Here is a 15,905-nt window from a genome sequence, read left to right as displayed (position 1 = left end):
TAAATGACTTAAATGTAAATGTAATTATCATTATCATTACACGTGTACCTTGTGCTGGGGAAATTAAAAGTCTACTAAAATGTGCAGTTTCACACAAGACAATGCCATAGATGTCTCCAAGTTATTATGGAGTGTGCAAATGGCATGCCGACTGCAGGAATGTCCCCAGCTGTTGCCAGAGAATTGAATGTGCATTTCTCTACCATAAGCCGCCTCTCCAACATTGTTTTAGAAAATTTGGCAGTACGTCCATCCTGCCTCACAACCGCATACCACGTATATGGTGTCGTGTGGGTGAGAGTTTTGCTGATGTCAATGTTGTAAACAGAGTACCCCGTTGTGGCTGTGGGGTTATGGTATGTGCAGGTATAGGCTTCGGACAACAACCACTGTTGCATTTTTTAAATGGCAATTTGAATACACAAATACACAGATCATGAGGCCCAATGTCGTGCCATTCATCCACCGCCATCAACAATGTTTCAGCATGATAAAACACTGCCCCATGTCGCAAGGATCTGTAAACAATTCCCGGAAGCTGAAAATGTCCCAGTTCTTCCATACTCCCTAGACATGTCACCCATTGAGCATGTTCGGGATGCTCTGGATTGACATGTATGACAACGTGTTCCAGTTACCACCAATATCCTGCAACTTTGCACAGGCATTGAAGAGTGGGACAACATTCCACAATCAACAGTCTGATCAACTCTATGTGAAGGAGATGTCTCGCTGCATGAGACAAATGGTGGTCACACCAGATACTGACTGGTTTTCTGATCCATGCCCCTACCTTTAACAAAAAAAGGTATCTGTAGCCAACAAATGCATATCTGTAATCCAAGTCATGTGAAATCAATAGATTATTTCGATTGACTGATTTCCTTAAATTAACTAATTCAGGAACAATTTAGAAATTGTTGCATGTTGCTTTTATATATTTTTATGTGATTAGTGACTCATTTCATTAATTAATTACACAAAAACAAGCTTATATCTGAAATTCAACAGAGCAATAGGCGTACCGCAGGTTTTATTTTATTAAAGCCTTTCACATTTAATTTAGCTTGTGTCATGCCAATGTTTGCTTAATAACTGTCACAGATGACCTCCACATGTATAATTCTCAAAAGTTACTGCGAGAAAGTGGCAGTGATCTTAACAGAGCTCAATGCTTATTATGGGATGTATTATGTTAGGAAACCTGACATTTTGGATATAATGTTAATGCTATGTTAGAGAAAGATCCCACTGAACGATTCAGAAAATGAATAATAATATTTGTCTTGGTAAAAAGCCTTTTATAACATAAGTGACATTTCCTCACAAAAGCACATTGTCGGACACCCTATAAACCAAACATTCGCTAGCTATCTAATGAACAACCATAATGTATTTGAAAGACAAAAAGTGCTCATTGTGCAAATGTTTTGTTTTTAATAAACATTGAGACAAAATATAGTTTACATGTTGTCAACAATATAAGCCAACTCAGTTGGTTTGCCCCATAGTTGCGCACAAGTCAGTTTTGTTGCTAAGTTCATTAAGTTGAACTTCTGCTCCTTATGACAGAATGTTAAAATTAGGTGAAATCAAAAGTTACTCATTTCATGGAACGGCATATACACTAAGCCATAGAAATGTTTTTATGCAATACCTTCTCACAGACAGAGTAAAGATAAAGAAATGGGTGACAGTCTGTCTGGCTAAGGCTAGGTCTCAGACTGGAGGCTGAGGGGAGGAGCGGTGGTGGGTAGATAGCTAGCTTCCTGAGCCCATGGTCGAATTCACACAGTGCTATTTGAGCTACAATGATGTCATACAGTGTGACCAGCCCAGAGCAAAACCTGCAGTACTACAAACTCTCCTGCAGAGGGATAGGAACCTTTGCTGCACGCGACAAAAAACCCAACAATAAGTGTGCTCTTGCATGTTATATTACAAGATTAACTGAGTTAATCTGAAAGTCAAGCTAATAATACTGGAGTGCTGTGAGAACACTGTCAGCACGCAGTACACTGTTTAGACTTGACTTGCAGATCTAGAGATTGTGTGTACTGATAATCACCCAGTGGTTATTCGCAGTAAAACAAACCTTCAATCAAAAGTACGCAAGCCAAAAATACCTCAGAGTTTAAACGTTCGACTGCAATTGTTTATGTTCAAGTCTTAGCCCTGCAGTGAGAATACGACACCTGAATAAAAGAAAAGGAACAGTGACATCTTCCTGTATCAGGCTCTCTCTGTAAAAGGGACCAGTCTAAAACAGCTCTTCAAAGCACATGAGAGAACACAGGTGAAACACAGAGGTACCTGTATAACCAGTTGTGTGAACAAATCAAGTTTTAGAGCAGGCTTTCAGTTTGTGTACATTGGACAATCTGAGGCAGGAGACTGCAAGGCCCTAGAGAGGGTAGTGCGTACAGCCCAGTACGCACTACCTATCATCCAGGACCTGTCAGAGGAAGGCCCTAAAAATTGTCAGACGCCAGGCACCAATGTCAGTCTGTTGCCGTACAGAAAGAGGTACCAGAGTGCCAAGTTTGGGACCAAAAGGGCCCTGAACAGCGGATACCCCAAAGCAATAAGATTGCTGAACAGTTCATGAAACAGCTACCCGGACTTTTTGCTTTTCACCTACATGTACATAGTACTTCAAATCAATCACCTAACCAAACCAAAATGTAGATATTACCTCAATCACCCCAACTACCTCGTACTCCATTACAGGGGTCCCCAAACCTTTTCACTTGAGGCCCCCCTTCCAGCATTAGGGAACATCCACCCCCACACGTCTATATTTCTATGGGCACAAGCACTGTTCATGACAAACTATTCACACCCCTCTTGTTGGTGGAGAGAATTGAGCAGCTAATTTTCTATAAAATGTTGCCATGTTTAGTGTGTATACATATGATATGAGTGACAAAAAAAATCTAAATCTATGGGCTAAAAACTTTTGTCTCGGGCTGTTGGCAGTAGGTGCACCCGATTCAACTGCCCTGCGCCAGGTAGGCAAACTGTTGCCATTTTGAACCATTTCATGTATCTGAAGGTACAAACGCTGCCTCCCCGGCGGGCACAGAGAGCAAATCAAGTGCACTATAGGCCTACCGCTCACCAATCAGATGGCCCTGTCTGCAGTAACATAGCAGGCATAAAAGAAAGCTACATCAAAGATGATACTGTGAGATTTCAAAACGTTAAAACCATGACTAGAGAGAGTGTCAACGAATACAGCAAAGAGATGCAGATTTATGATTGAGTTCACTTTGTATTCAACACTTTTATAAGCCATAAAATGTGTGTTCTTCCCATTTCCACTTAGTGCTACAACATGCACTGCAGCAGTAACGAATGAATAGGAAAGTACATCTATAGGCTTGCGTTGTTGTTAGCGGCTTGGGTCTTTCTTAATAGCAAGGAATATTTCACTTTCTCTGTTCATAGGAGTAACATGAATTTGTGCACGAGGCAGAAATAATGCGGTGCGACTTGAGTTTGGCCATCAGCTGGAAGGCCGTGTCCCTTTTTGGTCAGAGTCAGTAGAGGAAAGCGAAAGGATGTTGAGAGGGCAGACCACTGCTGCCCTCTCCCTCAGCTGAGACTGTTCCAGCATCTGATGGTCAATCAGCCCAGTAAAATAAAAAGCAAATTATTTCAAATGTATGCTCCCTCAGCTGTGCTTCACAAGTAATACAACAGATCTATTACCGGTGTGATCATATAGCCTACCTCAAAATGTGAAATATATATATATATATTTTTTTTTAAATGTCCCGAACAATGCATTGGCAGGGAAATTCAAGCAAAGCCAATCTGCGGTGATAATGTATTTGGCCAATAGCTCACTGCACAAACCTAATAGATAAAAAATAAAAACACGTTTCCCTTTACTGTGGCAATTGTGATCGAATCAATGCAATATTAGCCAGTTTCAATGCAACATACCAAAACAAACTGCAAGAGATTTTGTTGTAGGCAGAACGCATTGGAGTAGGATTCTATTGCATTGACACACTACTCTATACAGACCGGTGCGGCAAAAACAGTCAGAGCTACAGTAGGATTACATGCAAATAGACCATTGCCATATATGGATGTGCCATTTACTTTGAACTGGACTGTGTTTAAAACATGAGGGGTCATGAGTAGATGTGCTTGTTTTGAGATCAAAGCAAGAGCTGCATGTAGCCACGTGTGCACATAGTTCATATCCTTTGCTAGTTAGTGAGTTATTAGCCCAGTTATAGAGCGTTTTTTTGTCAGCAATAGGGGAGGATTGCTTCCTACAAGAGCACAACAACATCTACATTTCTAGACATCTTTGAATAAGCTAAGTAGCCAGCAGGCAGAGGGTAGCATAATTTGTCTGATTCTCTATAATAAAGGTATGGGAATAATAATAATTTTTTTATTGTAAAGTGTTCTTGCATCACGCAACCTTTTCATTCACCTCCTTGTCTGAAGGACAAGTAGATAAACAGGTTAATGTCAAGCCCTGCATGTTTTTCTTCAAAAGTCTCATGGAATGTAGGCCTACATTTAACACCACACATTGGCTGCTACTGTAGACTGAATGATAGAACAACTATTTCCATGTTGAAATGTTATGGAATGGATTTTCTATTTTTTTTTTTATGGCAGCCAATCTGGTAGGCCTACATTACAATCAAATAGCCACATTAGCCTCCATGACCACTTAAAACTAACAAAGAGGGTACAGCCTCAGTGTTCACAGAAAACACACACTGGAAGTTGCCCAGAATTTTCACAACGTTCATGTTTGCGCTCAGCAGACCTGAAATCTGCTCAGTGCCAGAGAAAATTAGAGGGAGCATTGTTTCACGGTAAAGTCTAAAGTTGTATTCGGCTTATGTGACAAATCCACATTTTTTTTGAAGTTCAGATAAACTCAGAGGCCGTTGCGTAGTCGAGCAAATCCAATTTTATTTGTCACATGCTTCATACCTAACAGGTGTAGACTAACAATGAAATGCTTACAGGGCCTTCCCAACAATGCAGAAAGAAAGAAAGAGAAACGGTGGATTTCTTTTTTTTTTTAAAGAACAAAAGGAATAAATACACAATGAGTAACGATAAATTGGCTATATACACACAGGGTACTAGTACGGAGTCCATGTGCTGGGGGACGAGGTAGTTGAGGTAGATATGTACATATAGGTAGGGATAAAGTGACTGGGCAACGGGATAGCGGTAAATGATTGAGTTGTGTTCAAGAGGTAAATGTTGAATGCTGTCTGAACGCTAAGGTAGTCCACAGAGCACACTAATTTAAAAAGAGTCACGCTACACGCCAATGATCTCGCATCATCAAAATGCGACCAAAGCTGAAGAGATTCCTCACAGCTTCAGAGCCCAGAGAGAGGAAGCACAGTTGACCTTTTACCCAGTCTAACTTGGACTGCCTCCAAGAAAAAGGAGCCAATGCAACCAAATGCCAAAATGTAAAGATTGAAAGCAACCTCATATTTAAGTCATTAGTTGGAATTGGACTTGTTGGAAGAGGAAACGGTAAGACGTGTCAAAAACAGGAACAGGAATACAGAACATAACTTCTAAGAAGATGTTACTTCCTCTGTAAAATGCAATTTCATGTCAGCCATCATGGGGGCTTCTTGCAGAACGTTTGCTATGCCTTCTAAAAAACCTTGCAGAGCCTTCTGCAAGAGCAAGAGGAAACGGTGTGTGCGTGTAGGTGCTTGTGCAGGTCTGTGCGCTTCACCGAAGGGCTGGTAAGGCTGTTATGGAGGAGCCAGGATGGAGCATCTGGTCCTAGTTGAGTCCTGCAGGAATTGGGTCTAGATTTTCTCACTGGCCAGTCTAAGTCTGCCTGTCAGACCACAGGCCTGGGGAAGCAGCAGGGCAGTCTGGAGCAGAGATAGAACCAGCCTCATCCAGCCTGCCAAAGCGACAAGGTCTGCTGATTGAGGGGGAAAAAATCTTCAGTTCTCTCCAACCAAAGCCTTGGGACCATCTATTCATCTTGCTGCTGCCTTAGAACATTGCAGAGTGACTCGTCTCTCCTGCAAAAGCGTCATGAGGCATTGCAGAGAGCTGAAAGTTTGACGGATAGTATGCCAGATACTGTATTCTATTCTGCCCACTCTGCAGTGCAGTGAATTGACCAGACCAGTTGACATTTACACAGAAATGCTGCCATTCTAGTGTGAAACCAGAATCAACACCGGTAGAATTCAAGGGGGTCTGAGAATTTAATACCGATAAGTTACAATGCTGCATTTACTTCCAATAAACTGCATTCCTCCCAAGGCCTTTGACAGTTTATGACCTATTTTTAGCCACATTACTGAGGAATAAAACAGAAGTATGTGAGAGAGATTTGCTACCATAGAGCTGGGGCCCATTAGTTAAACACCAAAGCAGCACTCGCTCCACACTCATTTACAATCAATGACCAGTGTGTGTGATATCTGGGTTAGACATTTGGCAATTCTGCTGAGTTGTGTATGTGTGTGTGTCTAATCTAACCCAGAACCCTATACCAACTGAGCCACACAGGACCATTGATCTGGGCGCGTGTTAAACGCAGGGCTTGGAGTTCTGCTAGCTGGTATGTGGGGCTCCCGGGGACGCAGCAGTCTAAAGCACTGCATCTCAGTGCTAGAGGCGTCACTACAGACCCTGGTTTGATTCCAGACAACCGGACGTGATTGGGAGTCCCATAGGGCGGCGCACAATGTTGTCTGGGTTAGGGTTTGGCCGTCATTGTAAATAAGAATTTGTTAGTTAAATAAATAAGACTTGCATAGTTAAATAAAAAATGTGTGTTCGGATGTCCAGGCGGACTCAGATGTGACATGGTGCCTGGGGCCCAGAGAAGAGCATGACTGTCCTCCTGTGATCACTGACTGACTCAGCCCCGATTACCATCTCTAACAGGAAGTGCTTCATAACATCACATGACCAGGGGCCCAGAGTTCCCTGACAACACATGACTCACACGGAACCCAAACCGTCTGCGCTCGTGCATAAATGTATTTTGTCCCCCCACACCAAACGCGATTACGACACACAGGTTAAAATATCAAAACAAACTCTGAACCAATTACATTAATTTGGGGACAGGTCGAAAAGTATTAAACATGTATGGCAATTTAGCTAACTAGCTTGCACTTGCTAGCTAATTTGTCCTATTTAGCTAGCTTGGTGTTGCTAGCTAATTTGTCCTGGGATATAAACATTGAGTAGTTATTTTACCTGAAATGCACAAGGTCCTCTACTCGGACAATTAATCCACACATAAAATGGTCAACCGAATTGTTTCTAGTCATCTCTCCTCCTTACAGGCTTTTTCTTCATTGAACTTATATGGTGATTGGCATCTAAACTTTCCTAGTATTACCACGACAACCGAAAACACAGTTCATCTTTCAATCACCCACGTGGGTATAACCAATGAGATGGCACGTGGGTACCTGCTTCTATAAACCAATGAGGAGATGGGAGAGGCAGGACTTGCAGCGCGATCTGCGTCACAAATAGAACTGACTTCTATTTTAGCCCTTGGCAACGCAGACGCTCGTTGGCGCGTGCGAGCAGTGTGGGTGCAATGATTGAATAATATAGATTTCTAAATTTATTTAATTTATTCGACACGAGCGGTGTAGTCAGCCTGTCAACCCACAGGTCAAATAGGCTACATCCCGCAGTGTTAAGATCATAACTACAATCCTATTTGTGATGTAAAAAAAGGCTACACCTCTGTGTGTGTAAACAACTCAGTCACCGGATCCAAAACACTGATGATTCACAGGAACACACAATTTGCTCTATGCGGATTGTTGTTCCCTTGTTGCAACTCGTATAACAGTAGGCCTAAACCTGATTGATTCAATTTTTTCCAATTATAGGTAATGAATGGTAGCCATTGTTCTGCAATAACGCGTGTGATCCAATTAGAATGTACAATTTGATTTTGATGAGCTTTCCTTTAGTTTGCACAGCTGTTCAACATAACTGACAATGACTCCTGGTTGTCGCTCTATTCTCACATGACATGACTCATTGATATGGAACAGAGGGGGTATATCACAAAGCAGGATCACTGAGCAAAAACATTCAGATATAGCAGCTTGTCATCTTCCAGAAAGCCAAAGCTGAATGCGTAAACACCATATAATTAAAGTAAATCTTTCTTCAGGACCTAGAAAATTTGGAGTTGTTTGAGAATATTTACAAACATTTTGTAAAGGGTTAAACTGATGCCTGGGATAAGATCTCCACATCTTCTTATATTTCTTCCTTTTGCACACATCTACATCAGCCTCAGATCCTCTTTCAGGTCACATGACGGACAACTAACAGATCTCCAACTCCTGGCTCAAGGAAAACACATTTGACAAGGGGCGCATCTCAAAAGTCCTCTTCTCTGGAAGAACTAGGTTTGATGCTCTTCATGCTTCCTGCACTTCAATATTATGCATGTGGACAGAGTGCAGGTTCATGCATCTTCCATGAATCATGACAAGATTAGTCACCTGTGAAGAGGAATCCTCTGCCTTGGGAATGAGACCTCAGCTAAAAACATTTCAGTCCCTGCTAACCTTGACTGAGATTGGACAAATAAATGGGGAATGAGTGTTCACATACACCTATGGACAGACAAAGTGAGTCAGCAACACACATCCTTAGCCCCATTGCAACCACAGACATCCTGCTAGACGAGGTGTGATATTAGGGCTCCAACTTCATAGCACATTAGTGATGGGATAACATTTTTTTTAAAGATACCGTTACCGATCACAATATTTTCAGGGGACGATATATCAAAATATTTTTTTACTTGCTAGGTAGTGTTAGCTAGCGCTAGTCGGCTGTACCTGCGCCAAAACTCCAGTATTTTCATCCTATAGCCTTTCGCCATCTTTTTAAAATAGTGAGCCAACATGTTTTCAGCCCTTTAATTTCCATGACGTATCAAAACAAAATGTTCTAATGCCATCTTGTCACTCTGCAGCAGACATAGCCTATAGTGAGCAAAATGTTTAGAACATCAAATAAAACAATCTGTATCGAATCGCAATACATATAGAATGGTGAGAATTGCAGTACATATGGGGCACCTAAGTATCACAATATCATCGTATCGTGAGGTCCCTGGCAATTCCCAACCCTATTGCACATGCGTACAAAAAGTCTTACCTCCAGCACAGGCCCAGCACCCAGGATGGTCCTCTCCACTCCACTGGCGTAGCCCTTCTGGCTGAGGGCCGTCAGACAGTGGATGAGGAAGTTGGTGCTCTGCGTCTTCCCTGAGCCGCTCTCCCCAGAGATAACGATGCACTGGTTTACCCTCTTTCTTAGCATGGCGTAGTAGGCCACGTCCGCGATGGCAAAGATGTGCGGCTCCAGTTTCCCCAGCTGATGGTTCTCATACATCTTGACGTACTTGGGGTTGTAGATGGGTAGGAACTTGAAGGGGTTGATGGCAATGAGGATAGACCCGGCGTAGGTGTAGATCTTTTTCTTGTGGAAGCGGTTGCGCAGGTTATCCAGGATGCTGCTCTCATTGAGCACCGGGAGGTTACACAGGTCATCAAAGTCATCCTGGCGCGGGGGGAGGAATCCTCTGGCCGCCAACCTCTGTGCCTCCTGCTCCTTGCAGAGGGCGGGAAGGTGGACGTAGTGGATGGTGCCGTCGCGGTTCCTCTCCTGGAGGACGAAGTAGAACCCCTCGCTCTGGGGGTGCTGCTCCTGGGCCTTGCGAGGCCACAGCAGGACCCTCTGGACGGGGAGGTCCCCCGACTCCAGCACCCACTCCTCCCCGCCGCACTCCTTCACCTCGGCCAGCACGTAGAGGCGCTGCGGGTCCACACCCAGGGCCGAGGCTGCGTCCTGGATGACAGAGGCAGCCGTGGCCTCCTTGGGCACCTTGAGGGAACAGCAAGGTGGGCAGTCTGCTGAGAGCCGTGGGTAAACCTGCAGGCTGTAGGCCCGCCCATCTTTGCTAGCTGCTCCGCCTTCGCCATCATTGACACTCATTCTGGAGCAGGTGTAGTCGCCTCAGCATGCCGTCCGCACTGCCTTCTGTTCTCACCACCCAGCACCTGGGGAGCACAGGAAGACAATTGTTTTCAGAGACAGTTTTACATTAAATCTCATATGGTGAAAAACAACTGAAGTTGACAAAGCAACAAGAGCTGTGGTGCAAACGGATAGCCACATCTACACTAAAAGTGCCAAACAACCATGTGTGGGATAAAGTCTTCAATTAAGAAAATAGTTTAATTTAGGCTAAATGAAAGACATTGAGCTATTCCAGATTGTGGAAGTTTCCCATTGCAGCCTCGCAAAAGGTCTAAACAGTTTGCCACAATGGCATATTGCCGGTGTTTCAAAATGCTAACAAATGGGTTGGTTTTAAACTAAATACTCACAGCCCACAGGGAAAGCTTGGATTTGAGCATTTTGAGTGTGTATAAACTCCAAACGTATGTGTGTCTTGGACTAAGCAGTTGAAGAGTGGACATGTGACTTGCATCACAGCACATTAGGCAGGCAATTGAAAAAGTGGGTAATATTTTTTAAATAAGTGGATTTGAAAGATCCTTCAACTATTTGAATCAAGCAATTTACACTACCATCAAGGGAATTCTAAATCCTTCCCTCCACTTAATGGTTGAGTAATATCAATACAATAACAAAATTCAGAGCTAAGATTATTGTATGGGACAATATTCAAAAGTTTGAGAAAGATAATTAGAAAAATACAACTTTGCGTAAAAATGTCTTTATTTGTTTCTTTAAATTTTGATAATAGATGAAAATGCAATGCATTTAAGGTTCTTTGTTCAAGTAAAAATCTATATTTATTTTAAGGTTGTGTCATTAGATGCTGACTAAATATAGGCTATACCAAGGGGTAGGGGCCAGTACAACCAAACTGTTGACTGACGTTTCAGTTTTGTGCCACTGTCCATCTGACACACTAATGTTCTGGTTTTCTGCATCTAGAACCCAGCCTCGAATCTCCCTGACCATAAAGTTGGCCTACATTTGATTTCCCCAATGGAATTTCCAGATTTTCCACTAGTGAGAATTTTTGTTAGCTTTGGGTTCATTCTACACAGATCAGACACCCATGCATGGCCAAAATGTGGGAAGTTAATGGGATGATAATAATAATAATGACTCATGTTTCAACATCACTACAGTAGCTGTCACGTGAAAGGCCTACTCTAAAAATAGCAACACCACAGAAACTTCACTGTTAGCAGCAAAGGTCGAATGAACTTGTCACCTCAGCATCCAAATTAGGGCTGACCCCAATTAGTCGACTGGGCGATTGTTTGGTCATTAAGCTGTTGGTCGACCGAGATTGTATAGGTTTCTGCTCGACTAACACACACAATAGATATGCGCCCATCTCAGTGAACTAATCCATTGCGGCGACATAGACCTAAAGCCAATTTATGCTTGATCCGAAAATGTGGTCAGAGGGGGTGTGACGCAAAACGAGCTCCATACCGCGTCACCATGAAAATTCCCCAAATTTGTAACAATGCGGAGGGCTCTGTATAGCTCCGCATTGACATGATTTGTTGATGGTAGGTGGATGGAGGCGGTACATCCTGTATAAACACAAACTCACTTACTTGACAACCGCTCTGCACTGCTGCGCAAAGTGCAAGAAGCATGTGCGCAACTTTCACTGGGGACAGAGGGGACAATGTTATGCTCTGATCCAATGGAAAATTCATAAAATAGGTCTACCTGATTACTTCTTGTAAGTGCTTGACTGACTGAAATTTGCATATGAAAACCATAACTGGCACACAGATCGGGAGAAATGGTAAGAAAAATTGGCATTCCACATGAGAAAGGTAGCCTATTACCAGCAACTTCAGGAGAGTAATGGCAGAATCTGCGAAAGCCAGCAGGAGAATAGCTGTGTCAGGTTTTTCTTTCTTCTGGTTATCTAGATCTCTGGCGCTCAAGGTATTTGTACCAATCGATTGGTTGAAATAACAGACAACTTTTAGTCGACAAAGATTTTTTTTTTTTTTAAAGAAACGCACACAGACACTCACTCTGTCAAACACTTTGTCTTCCCATTCATGGATGATTCAATTTACACATTGGCAGAGCTCCAGTAGTACTACATTATGGACCCTAAAAATTCAATAAGCAGAAACCGTGGAGAAGCTGTTCAGGCTGGAAACTCAGACGTCAGTGATTTCCTAAAGGAAGTGACACTAACCATCTCAAGCATTTGGCAGCACTTTATGGTCGACCACAAGACAGCTAAAGAAACTCCAAAAGTAATATGATGAGTAACACAAGTAACATAAAAACGCAATGTCGCCTAACAAAATGTACAGGAATGGTTTTAAGACAACGCTAATTTAATTGATAGGAAGTTAACAGGCAGACATTTTCTTTAAAGCTTTTAGTTCATGGAGCTGTAAATCTAATTGAAGAGTTCCTTTCACAGCCTCCTCCAGGAGGAGACTGTGGAGAGACTGGCATGGAGCTTTGCTATACTAGTAAATGCCACGGTTCCTCCGCTCTTTGACCAGATGAGACTGGCATGCTTCGTTAAGCTGATGCCAATAGCTTTTGGCTCTAGGTCAACTTGAGACCCCAGATTAACATATGGGCATTTGTGGTAAAAGGACCCATGAGCACCAACATGTGAAGTACATAGGAGCATGTCAAATTAAAGCTAACAGTCTATATTTGAGAAAGGAAGGCATATACATTTTTTAACCATTTCCATCCTAAAAATGTGGAACAAGCAAAACCTTTGATTTCAAGCCAAACAGATAGACAACATCTACCAGAAAAAGTATGTAGGTAATAGAAAAACAATGTGAAGTAAAGACTCCTGCCAACTAATATCAAAATTAATATTTAGCTTTGGAGAAATGATTTGCCTTCTGTAAGTTTAAGAAACATTGCCTACCAAAAACCCACATATCTTAAAGATATTTTCTAACTCCTCTCCCTCATGAGGGAGGATAAAGTTCACTGAAGTAACAATTTAAAAAAGGTAGACCTACCAATTAGCTAGTGCTTTTACTGATATCAAGTTTATGAATTATTAAGTGACTAAAACTCATAATTCTGGAATTAGCAAAGAAAATCAGTAACGGAATTAGTGCAATTGAATTGGCAAGAATGGGAACTCATAGTAGTCACAAACCACAGTTGGGTCACCTGTTACTGTCCTGTCCTCCCTTCCACTAGCATACTGTTATGTTTAGCTTACCGTATAACTGTTTCTCTTTCCACTATCTGGTGGTCAAAGCAAGACTAAAAGTCGGGACAACCCCTCCTTCTCACTACCTATCCAGTTAATGTCATCTCTCTCCGCTTTTACTGACACTAGGGTTGTGCAATATTATGATAGAATCGCAAAATCAACAGATGGTTGACAGCCATCGTCTACGGTGAAGATTTTGTGACAGACCAGACCATGTGACAGACCATAGTTTTGCCTATTTGAACTTGACTGGCACCATGCCGTAAAGAGTGTACAACAGAGCATGGCACAGTCATGCAACATGCCTAATGGCAGAGGGTAGAATAATTTGTCTTATTCCATGTAATAATGGTATGGGAATAATAATGCATTTTATTTTGTAAAGTGGTTTCTTGCATCAAACACCACAACAATTATTTTTTTTCAAAAGTATCATGGAATGTAGGCCTACATTGAACACCACACATTGGCTGCAGTTGCTACTGTAGGCTGAATGATAGCTGTTCTATTTCCATGTTGAAATGTTATGGAATGGATTTTCTCCATTGTTTTTGATGGCAGCCAATCTGGTAGGCCTAGATTACGATCAAATAGCCACATTAGCCTACTTGGCCACGTAAACCGGATACAGCCTCAGTGTTCACACTAAATGCATGCTGTAAGTTGAACAGAATTTATATAACTTTCAAGTTTGTGCTCAGTAGACCTGAAATTCGCTCAGTGCCGAAAATAGAGGGAACATTGCTCCTGGCTCGCTTTACCATACCTCCTTACCCATCCAATTAAAATTTTAAAATATTTAAAAAAAATGGATTTGACCGAGATGCGCGCCGACACAAAGACCCATCATTGTCAGATAAAGCCTCCGATCAAGCGAAACAGCGTCTCAGTATGTGTATCTGAAGCGATCTGGACAAAGAGTATGGCATGACATTCTTTTTTTGCCAGACCGCATCAGATACATGGCGCTACATTGTAAGAAAGAAAAGCGCTGTTTCAGTACATCCGATGCTATTTTGGACTAATGTGCGAAGGTAACCTACTTTTTGAAGTGATTTGTTTTACCATCAGATGGAAACATGACTGGTTGTGTTTATGCCACATGAAAAAAGTTAGGCTAATACATTTTTACAGATAAATTAAAATGTTACTATAGAACCACTAAAGCAGTCATTTGGACTGCTCATGAATTAAAAACATATATCTGCCATTTTTAAAGTCATGCCCCACTCAGTCTATTACCTTTCCTAAATACGTCTATAATAATATACAATGTCATAAGAATCTTAATATCAAAGAGAACTGGTGTTACAGCTTTAGGAGGGCAGTCATGTTTTACACTGCTCAAAAAAATAAAGGGAACACTAAAATAACACATCCTAGATCTGAATGAATGAAATATTCTTATTAAATACTTTTTTCTTTACATAGTTGAATGTGCTGACAACAAAATCACACAAATTATCAATGGAAATCAAATTTATCAACCCATGGAGGTCTGGATTTGGAGTCACACTCAAAATTAAAGTGGAAAACCACAATACAGGCTGATCCAACTTTGATGTAATGTCCTTAAAACAAGTCAAAATGAGGCTCAGTTCCACGTGCCTGTATGACCTCCCTACAACGCCTGGGCATGCTCCTGATGAGGTGGCGGATGGTCTCCTGAGGCATCTCCTCCCAGACCTGGACTAAAGCATCCGCCAAACTCCTGGACAGTCTGTGGTGCAACGTGGCGTTGGTGGATGGAGCGAGACATGATGTGCTCAATTGGATTCAGGTCTGGGGAACAGGCGGGCGAGTCCATAACATCAATGCCTTCCTCTTGCAGGAACTGCTGACACACTCCAGCCACATGAGGTCTAGCATTGTCTTGCATTAGGAGGAACCCAGGGCCAACCGCACCAGCATATGGTCTCACAAGGGGTGTGAGGATCTCATCACAGTACCTAATGGCAGTCAGGCTACCTCTGGCGAGCACATGGAGGGCTGTGCGGCCCCCCAAAGAAATGCCACCCCACACCATGACTGACCCACCACCAAACCGGTCATGCTGGAGGATGTTGCAGGCAGCAGAACGTTCTCCACGGCGTCTCCAGACTCTGTCACGTCTGTCACATGTGCTCAGCGTGAACCTGCTTTCATCTGTGAAGAGCACAGGGCCCTCATACCACCCTCATGGAGTCTGTTTCTGACCGTTTGAGCAGACACATGCACATTTGTGGCCTGCTGGAGGTCATTTTGCAGGGCTCTGGCAGTGCTCCTCCTGCTCAAAGGCGGAGTTAGCGGTCTTGCTGCTGGGTTGTTGCCCTCCTACATCCTCCTCCACGTCTCCTGATGTACTGGCCTGTCTCCTGGTAGCGCCTCCATGCTCTGGACACTACGCTGACAGACACAGCAAACCTTCTTGCCACAACTCGCATTGATGTGCCATCCTGGAAGAGCTGCACTACCTGAGCCACTTGTGTGGGTTGTAGACTCCGTCTCATGCTACCACTAGAGTGAGAGGACCGCCAGCATTCAAAAGCGACCAAAACATCAGCCAGGAAGCATAGGAACTGAGAAGTGGTCTGTGGTCACCACCTGCAGAACCACTTCTTTATTGGGGGTGTCTTGCTAATTGCCTAGAATTTCCACCGGTTGTCTATTCCATTTG

The 15,905-nt window shown here is 42.7% G+C and overlaps 1 protein-coding gene across 9 annotated transcripts in view; it reads right to left on the bottom strand.

The window, feature by feature from the left end:
- The window catches only part of LOC129810906 (unconventional myosin-IXb-like), a 104,717-nt gene that overhangs the window by 49,661 nt on the left and 39,151 nt on the right, over positions 1-15,905 (bottom strand). For all 9 annotated transcript variants that reach the window (XM_055861895.1, XM_055861890.1, XM_055861893.1 and 6 more), the window contains exon 2: positions 9,187-10,091. In XM_055861895.1, coding sequence (XP_055717870.1) covers positions 9,187-10,026 — 840 coding nt within the window. In that variant the 5' untranslated portion in view covers positions 10,027-10,091. The remainder of the gene's footprint in view (positions 1-9,186; positions 10,092-15,905) is intronic.

Source organism: Salvelinus fontinalis, chromosome 14 (assembly GCF_029448725.1).
Source record: "Salvelinus fontinalis isolate EN_2023a chromosome 14, ASM2944872v1, whole genome shotgun sequence".
NCBI classification, from domain to species: domain Eukaryota; kingdom Metazoa; phylum Chordata; class Actinopteri; order Salmoniformes; family Salmonidae; genus Salvelinus; species Salvelinus fontinalis.
The sequence above is the reverse complement of the archived record's forward strand: the minus strand, read 5'-3'. Positions and strand labels throughout refer to the sequence as shown.